An 8,830-nucleotide genomic window follows, 5' to 3' on the forward strand; every position below is an offset into this window, starting at 1 on the left:
GGAGAGCAGGCTGGGCATCAGAGGTCAGGTTAGGTCAGAGGTGACGGGAAGGGCCCGGCTGCTCAGTAGATAGCCCGCCTGCTCAGTAGGTAACCAGCACTGGTGAAGACTTGGGAGCTACAGCAAGTCTGTACCCTGTAAGGGGGGGTAAGGGAAGGCCCCATACTGCTGCCCTGCCCCTTCCCACCTTCCCCACATTTCTCCCAGTTCCCTGAACTCTGTCACCAGTTCTGTTGTCCCCCAGGGTCACTGAGGTGTAACTGGCACACAACCTGTGTTCCCATGAGATGTCAAACCCAGTGTCTGCGGGGAGGTCGGGGTATTGCAGGAGGATGATCACGGAACATTAGCTAACATCCGTCACCTCACATTGTTTGTTTCTCTGGTAACAAGAACTTTTAAGATCTCTTTGTCCAGTTTGTGCCCCAGAGTCCTATCATCCCCGCCAGCCACACTGCCTCTGGTGCCTGGGCCTCCCTGAGTTCTCCTCTTGGGCCCCCTCGCCCTGTACATGTTGCCCAGCCCCTTCTCCAGCCTGCCATCCCTTCTCTCCCTCTAGATCCGAGGAATGGGCATGAACTCACCAGAGCTGCTCCTGCTGGTAGAAAACTGTCCCAAGGGGGCAGAGACACTGGTCACACGATGTCTGCACAGCCTCACGGACAAAGGTGCCCCCAGTACCCCCCACTTTTCCTCCATGTCCCAGACCTTCCTCATGGGCCCTTCCCAAGACCTGGCCCTCAGAGCTGTTGGCTGTATTGCTAAATGCATTTGAGAAACCAGGGGCCAGCGATTCCTGCTCTGAAGCGGAGTTGGCCCTCCCCTCCCCTTGCCCACAGCCACTGCCATTTCTCCTTCCTCTCGGGGCTCCCCCTCACCCCACCTGTGCCCCCTGCTTACTCTTCTGCCTACAGTCCCGCCCTCCCCAGAGCTGGTGAAGCGGGTTCGGGATCTCTACCACAAGCGGTTGCCAGATGTCCGCTTCCTCATCCCTGTGCTCAACGGACTAGAGAAGGTATGGAGCTGAATGTCGGGATAACCCCCGACGAAGGCGGGCAGGGCAGGGGTGGGGAGGAGGTAGGCACCCAGGTACCCACGTCAGACACTTGCAAGCCCTGGAGGAGCTTTGGGGCAGTCTCAGCTCTGCTTTCTCCTCTGAGACCTCAGGCAAGCCACCCCCTTCTCTGCTCCTTGGTCTTCTCTGTCAAATGAGGATCATAGTGATGCATGTGCACGCGCATGTGCGCACACACACACGCCGGTCCAAAGGCCTAACTGTGTTCCACTCACCCAGGTCTTATTGCTAACAGGCTGTGGGGCCCTGGTGAGCCTCAGTCTTCTGTGGAAAAAGGGGATGACGATGACACCCTCTCCCTGCAGGGGCTATCAAGGGGCATGTGGCACAAGGAAGGCTCAGATGGGGAGTGACGAGGCTGGGACTGAGCCAGGCCCAGTGACTCAAGGAGAAAGCTCAACCCCAAGGGACCAGAGGGAGCAAGAGGAGGGAAGTGTCTGAGGTCAAGGCCGGAGCTTCTCCTTGCCTCATCCCAGGGCGAGCACCTGGGATGGGGGTGCCCTCTGACCCGCTTCCCCTTCACTCCCCCTGCAGAAAGAAGTGATCCAGGCCCTGCCAAAGCTCATCAAACTCAACCCCATTGTGGTGAAAGAGGTCTTCAACCGCCTGCTGGGCACCCAGCATGGTAGGTGGTGTCTTCGATGGGGTCGAAAGAAGCAAAATAGAACTTTGAACCTAGAAAAACAGCCCATTGACCTAGGATGGACCCCTCACTCTCACCCCGGGGGCTCATGGTGTTAGCGAGGGAATGGAGGCTGGCTGTTGCACCCATAACATGATCGATTGATTGATTGATTTTTTAAATATTTATTTATTAGCGTACAAGTAGGCAGGGTAGCAGGCAGAGAGACGGGGAGAAGCAGGCTCTCTGCTGAGCAGTGAGCCCGATGCGGGGCTCAATCCAAGACACTAGGATCATGACCTGAGTCAAAGATGCTTAACGACTGAGCCACCCAGGCGCCCCCATAACATTGATTTAAAACCCCCACACAGGAGTGTCTGGGACCCCCCAAACCACACCAGCAGAGTGCCGTCTCCCCTAGCTGCCTGTGGGCAGCGTCACCTCTAAGCGCGGTCATCGAGTGCATGGCCTGGCCCATCTGTGCTCTGCATGCCCTCCTGGGGGCACAGCCCAGGGAGGAGGGAGAGGAGCTGCTGGAGTGCATCAGCTATTGCCCTAGAAGGGTAGGAACCCCATGCAGGGAAGGAGGAGAGCAAGGTGAAGGCTTCCCGGAAGGAGTGGCATACATTCCTTTCTTTTTCGTCCCCTGCCCCAGCCTTCTGTCCTCCCAGTCCCATCAACGCAGAGGGTGCCTCATACTCGTTCACACTCCCCTAGTCTAGGGACCCAGACACACCTCTTAGGTGCCACCCTGTCTCCTTCCCCTTCCCGCTCCCTCCCTACAGGTGAAGGGAACTCGGCCTTGTCCCCACTGAACCCTGGAGAGCTGCTGATCGCACTGCACAACATCGACTCGGTGAAGTGTGACATGAAGTCCATTATCAAAGGTGAGGCGCTCCCCCCGTTTCCCCCAAGTGGCCTGGCTGCTGCGGACCCAGGGAGGAACCTCAGTCACTCACATGTCCCCGCTGGAGTTTGCCGCACTGGAGATTGTGCCACCTGCAACCCCATCTCCGCTCTGGACACCTACCCTCGTTCCTTTGCCTTCCCTCCCTCCTCTCTTTCCTTCCCCCCTCTGTCGAAGGAACTGGTGCATCTGCTATGCACTGGCCCAGAGTAGTCCTCAAGAAGGGTGGGGGCCCCCTCCCTCCCCAGCCCTGGCTCGAGGAATGAAGGAAGCAGAGCCCTCGGCCGAACAGGGGGCAGAGGGACGGCCAGCAGAGCAGATGGAGCCCACCAGGGCCGTTGTCGGACCAGGAGTAGATGCTGAGTCCAGTCCGGGCTCCAGTTGAGACAGGAGAAGGTGCCTCCAGGGCAGGGGTTGGGGACACACTGGCTGGCTCTCCTCAACCAGCAGTTTCCTAATAGCTGCTGGCACCACTTCCCGAGCACTTACACTGAGCCAGGCTCCCCCGAGTGCCTTTCAGGCCGGCCTGCCGACACATGCCAGCTGTTACCTGGTGAGTATGCGGACTTTCGTCTTCTAGATGAGAAAGTGAATGTTCCAGAGAGATTGAGGAACTTGCTCAGGGCCGTGCACAAGCTAAGCGGTTTAGTGGAGCCACACAGAATCTGAAGCCCGCTAGACCCGAGTTGGAACCCAGCTCTGCCAGTTCTGCCCGCCTGTGGCACCCTGGGTCCCAGTGCTGCCACCTCCCATAGGAGGACTTCTCCCTGTCAGCTCTCCTTGGCACTGCCCCCGCTCCTCCCTGAGAGAGGTTTCTGGCCCCCAACGTGGAAGCCCTTACTGTTGCCCCCCTCTACTCAGACCCCCGTCCTTCGAGTCCTTGTCTCTACTTTAAGAGCGGGGAGAGGGTCCCCCCGCAGCCAACCACCACCACTTAGCTTCTCATCTAGCCTAAACTGGCTCCTCCCATGACTACTTATTTCCTGGCCTTCCTTAGCAAGTTCTCTCAGAATCTTTGAGATTGAGAGAGGAGCCTATGGAAGTCTAAAACTTACGCTACAACTGAGGAGGAATTAAGGCCTCTGGTGAAAGAACAGTAACGTGAAAAGGGTCTCGAAGCTAAGCATCCAGAAGTGGCCTTTTTATTTTATTTTATTTTTTTACACTTATTTGTTTATTTAAGTAATCTCTACATCCAAGGTGGGGCTCGAACTCATGACCCCAAGATCAAGAGTCACATGCTCCTCCGACTGAGCCAGCCAGGCGCCCCCAGAAGTGGCTCTTTTACAGGCTGTAGCCCCTTTGATGTCAGGGAAGTGTGGGCACCTTCCCGAGGGGGACAGACTCACACAGTTTTGTGTACAATTTGGGGGGATTCACAGACCACACCACCCCACTAAGTCCATTCGCAGGCCCAGAATAAGTCCAAGGAAGGAAGAGCCTTGCCACAGGTCACTCAGGTGGGCAGTGGCCAGGTCCCTGGAGATGTTGTCAAGGCCTGACCTTTAGAAGCCCACCTGTTTCTTTCTGCAAGCCCAGGCCTACGCACAGCCTCCGTGCCTCTGAGCTCCTAGCAACCTTCCAGCTGCTCTCCCTACCTGCTGTTTGTCCCTAGCACCCGAGCTAGCCAGTTCCCAGAGTACGTTTCTCCACTCAGGCACTAGTGGTGGTCCTGGTTGCACTAGGATCCCCATTCAACTCTGAGCTCCGGATCCAAGTCCAGTCCTGTTCTGTGCACCGTTGGGTCCCCCATGCCCGATAGTACAGGCATTCTCTTCTCCTTTAAAAGCCACCCTCTTTCTCTGGTGAGGTTTTCTATAATGGGACCTGCTCTATAACGGGACCTGCGCTGCCCCCCCCCCCCCCCCCGCATTCTGGTGCGGCAGTTAAAGAAAACTCACTGAGCGCCTGTGCTCGGTCCTGTGCCGGACAGTGCTGGGGACCCAGCAGGGATGGAGACAGCCCTGATCCTGCCCCCCAGGGCTCACGGTCCCTCCTCAGATGATGAAAGCCCACAGTGAGCAGGGCTGGCACGGGGGAGCCTCAAGAGGACACCTGAGCTAAAACCACAGAGAGATGAGTAGGGGTAAGGTAGCCGGGGAGACACTGATCCCAGAGAAAGAATATTTGCAGAGGCCAAGAGATGTGCTGGCATGGTCTGGTTCTAGAACTGCAGAGGTGAGGCTGACGAGATCTTGTGGTTGAGGGGAAGGAGCCTGGTCAGGAGAGGTCAGACCATAAGCATTAAGAACACCATGCCTAGGCCCCACCCACACGGGGTCTTCTAGGCCCCAGTAGGAGATTAGACTTGATATCTTGAGGACCCCTGGGAGGTGTGGGGTCAGGCTGAGCTTCTGAAAGGACTTTTCCTTAGCCTGCTATGAAGGGTAGAGTAGAGGACAGGGTAGAAGGCCCAGGGGAGACTGGGGCAGAGGGGGAGGAGAGGAAAAGGGTTTGGCTATGGACCCTTTTAGGTAGAGGAGGCAGGAACCAGCCACTAAGTGGAAGGGACGAGGAGGAACTTCTGGGTTTCTGGTAGGTTCACTCTGGCTTCTGCACTGTCCTTACCTTCTACTTTCCTCTGCTCCTTTGGCCTAGATACCTGCCCTACCCCACTCTCATCTCCTTCCTGCCTGTGTTCCTGTAATGCCTCCATCCTTCCCCTGTTCCTTATAGGAGCCTCCCTCATTCCTTATAGGCACCCACCCCTGTTCTCCATTAGCCTCTCAAGGATTGGGGGCCTCTCTTCTGGCTCAATAAAGACTTCCTGGTTGACAGACTCACATGGCAAGTGGTGTTTGGGGAAGAAGGGGTTCAGAGGCAGTTCCTGGGGTCTCCCCATTAGCACAATGGATTGGAACACCGCCGATCCCACTGATTTTTGGGGTACCACTACCCATTCCCCAGGGAACAGACCCCAAGTCCTGTCCTGGCCCTCTTGCCTTCATGGATGCCCTGTCGTGCCAGCCCTTCCTGGGCCTTTCCTGGCACTGGATGTTGAGCTGGGGAGCACCTCGTCGGCCCAAGCTTCCTCCTTTTGCTCCCTTACACTCTGCACTGTGCTTCGCACATACCCCCATGCCTGGTGTCCCTCCAGCACCAGCACAGATCCTTATGCTCTGATCAGGACTGGGAGTGGGCAGTCCCTTGACTGGCCTGCTGGTAGAGGGCATCTCTGGTCTCCTGTGGGGGGTCTTATGGAAGCTGCCTTCCCTTTCTGGGACAGGTGGGAAGGGCAAGCCAGAAAGGGCCCCCAGACATTGGCAACCTGTCTCTCCTGCCTCAGCCTTTCCATGGGTTGTCCCCAAAGAAAAAGGGCCAAGGTCTGCCCACTTTGCCCAGCCTGGGGCTTCCAGCAGCTGGCCATGTCTTCCCTTGGACCAACACCCCAGGCTACAGTATCCCCTGAGAGCCCTGCTGGGTGAGGAAGTCTCCCCTCCAGAGCTTCCGGAATGAGGGCTAGGTCTCCACTCATGGGGGCAGATTAATGGGGCTGAGGCTCTCCTTAAGGGTGGTGGGGCTCCCGCCTTTTCGGGGGAGCTGGGCAAAGAGGACAGGCCCACTCTCCGCCTCCTCGCAGCCACCAACCTGTGCTTTGCGGAACGGAACGTGTACACATCGGAGGTGCTGGCCGTGGTGATGCAGCAGCTGATGGAGCAGAGCCCCCTGCCCATGCTGCTCATGAGGACCGTCATCCAGTCTCTGACCATGTACCCCCGCCTGGGGGGCTTCGTCATGAACATCCTGTCCCGCCTCATCATGAAGCAGGTAACCTGCCCCCGGCTGCCCCAGCCCTGCAGGCAGTGGGCTGCAGCGGGACACACTGAAGACAGATTGGAGGCAGGCCCCGGGGCTTTTCCAGCCCACTGGCTGCCCACCCCACAGAGGGAGGCAGGATGAGGAGAGCGCACTCTAGACCCGCCAGCCCCTTTGCCCTGCCCTAGGCCAAGGACAGTACAGCCCAACAGGGGTCGCTGAGTCGGCTCCAGGACAGCAGCGTGATGTGTGAGGGCAGCTGGGGGCCAGGAACAGCTAGTGGTAGGCTTCACAGGGTGGGCATCCCAGGAGAGACATAGTCCCCCTTGCCGCCGCCTCTGCACCCAGCCACAATACATACTGGAGCTGAAATAGAGGCCCATTTCTCAAGAGAAGCTAGAAATACCATGATGAAATTTAAAAAAAAAAAAAAAAATACCATTCACGAGCTCTCAGACTAGATTGAGCCCATTGGTTGCCACTCTGCAACATCCAGCTTAGAGGTGAGATGCAGGTTCGGACAGCCCTGAGTTCAAACCCTGGTTCTGCCCCATGGTCCCCGCTTGACTATGGACGAACCCCTGCACCTCCCTGGGCCTCATCTGTTTAGCAGGGCTGACGTCGCGCCTCAAAGCTGCTGCAAGAGTGAGATGAGACTGTGCTTATGTGAAGGGGTGGGGGGTGGTGGGGACAGGATCCAGAACTGGAGGGCCAGAGGTCAGGGCTGTGGGTAGCTCAGAGGACTCTGTTGGCTGGCAAGGATTTGGGCCCCATCTTGGTAAGGTCTTCCCCTTTTCTGGGGTGACTGCCTGAGCACCTGCTCAGGACCGCTCCCTCCCCGCCCCGTTCAGGTGTGGAAATATCCCAAGGTATGGGAGGGCTTCATCAAGTGCTGTCAACGCACCAAGCCCCAGAGTTTCCAGGTCATCCTGCAGTTGCCACCCCAGCAGCTGGGTGCCGTCTTTGACAAGTGCCCAGAGCTCCGGGAACCCCTGCTGGCCCACGTCCGATCCTTCACCCCCCACCAGGTACCCCAGGGTGTGGGATGGGTGGCCCCATGGGTTCAGCCCTGCAAGACTGGATGGGGGTGAGCAGAGGGGAGCCCTGCACTGTCGCAGAAGCTCAGGGGCTCTGGGAGGGTCCACTAAGGGTCTTGGGTCCAAGCACTCCATAGAGCCCCCAACCTGCTCTTCCCCTAGCAAGCACACATCCCCAACTCCATCATGACCATCCTGGAGGCCAGTGGCAAGCAGGAGCCAGAGGCCAAGGAAGTGCCTGCAGGGCCCCTGGAAGAGGTGAGGGCCCACAGCTCCCTAACCCCTAAGCCAGCAAGGCCCATCCTGTTCCCCCCCCCACCCCAGCCACCTCTGGTGGAGGCTCCTGCTGAAAGGGATGGGAGGTGGAGGAACAGCTGCCCCTTGCGTACTCCCCATGCCCACCCTGCTGGCTCCTTGCCACCATCCTCTGACAGCAGCCTATGACCTGGCCCCCACTCCCTCCGCGCTGAGTTTCCGTGTGCCCTTCGCCACCCCCAGGACGACCTGGAGCCCTTGGCCCTGGCCCCGGCCCCTGCCCCCCGGCCCCCTCAGGACCTCATTGGCCTGCGGCTGGCCCAGGAGAAAGCCTTAAAGCGTCAGCTGGAGGAGGAACAGAAGCTGAAGCCGGGAGGAGTGGGAGCCCCCTCGTCGTCATCGTCGTCGTCGTCGTCCTCTTCCTCCACCCGGCCAGGCCCTCCCCAGCCCGAAGAAGCCATAGATTTCCGGGAGGAGGGGCCTGAGTGTGAGACCCCGGCCATCTTCATCAGCATGGATGACGACTCGGGGTTGACCGAGGCCGCACTCCTGGACTCTAGTCTTGAGGGGCCCCTACCTAAGGTAGGGATGACAACCTCAAAGCAGCAAAGGAAGAAGACAATTAGGGCCCCCGGATAGAGGGTGTATGCCAAGTGCCCAGGGTCGGGGGGAGGGGGGTACAGCCCGAAGGAAGCATGGAGGTAGAAGGAAGCATGGAGGTAGGACCACGCTCTGCTATCCTTGACCTGTTCCCCCTTCTCCTGTCACCAGGAGGCAGCGGGCGGGTTGACCTCAAAGGAGGAGCGCAGTCCCCAGACCCTCACCCCTGCCGGAGAAGACACCATGAAGACCCCCAGCCCTGCCGCCGAGGAATCCGGGGAACCCGAGATCAAGGGGAACAGCTGACGGGGCTTGGTGGGGAAGGGGTATGGGGCTGGGGGCTCTGGAAGGGCGGGGCGGGGCCTAGCCGCAGGGGCTTTGCCTTTAAAATTAAAAAGATCGCGGGTCTGGGGCGTGGATGCAGTCTCTCGTCTCTACCTGCGTGTCAGCTGTGGGACTGCCCCGTGTGGAGTGAACGCCCCCAGGTGCTGGCTGGAGGACTGGCAGGCCCTGGGGCTGGGGGGCTGCGCCTGCGCAGAAGTCAGGTCCTTGGCCGGGCGTCCCCGCGCGCCCTCCCC

At 58.8% G+C, this 8,830-nt stretch overlaps 1 protein-coding gene across 3 annotated transcripts in view; it reads left to right on the forward strand.

The window, feature by feature from the left end:
• Positions 1 to 8,671, forward strand: part of SYMPK (symplekin scaffold protein) — a 36,310-nt gene extending 27,639 nt beyond the window's left edge. For all 3 annotated transcript variants that reach the window (XM_082710624.1, XM_082710623.1, XM_082710625.1), the window contains exons 19-27: positions 560 to 668; positions 915 to 1,015; positions 1,610 to 1,700; positions 2,483 to 2,584; positions 6,185 to 6,372; positions 7,212 to 7,388; positions 7,560 to 7,655; positions 7,896 to 8,234; positions 8,424 to 8,671. In XM_082710624.1, the coding sequence (XP_082566750.1) occupies positions 560 to 668; positions 915 to 1,015; positions 1,610 to 1,700; positions 2,483 to 2,584; positions 6,185 to 6,372; positions 7,212 to 7,388; positions 7,560 to 7,655; positions 7,896 to 8,234; positions 8,424 to 8,558 (1,338 nt within the window). In that variant the 3' untranslated portion in view covers positions 8,559 to 8,671. The remainder of the gene's footprint in view (positions 1 to 559; positions 669 to 914; positions 1,016 to 1,609; positions 1,701 to 2,482; positions 2,585 to 6,184; positions 6,373 to 7,211; positions 7,389 to 7,559; positions 7,656 to 7,895; positions 8,235 to 8,423) is intronic.
• The last annotated feature ends 159 nt before the right edge of the window (positions 8,672 to 8,830 follow it).

Source organism: Mustela nivalis (assembly GCF_964662115.1).
Source record: "Mustela nivalis genome assembly, chromosome: 18".
In the NCBI taxonomy this organism is placed as follows: domain Eukaryota; kingdom Metazoa; phylum Chordata; class Mammalia; order Carnivora; family Mustelidae; genus Mustela; species Mustela nivalis.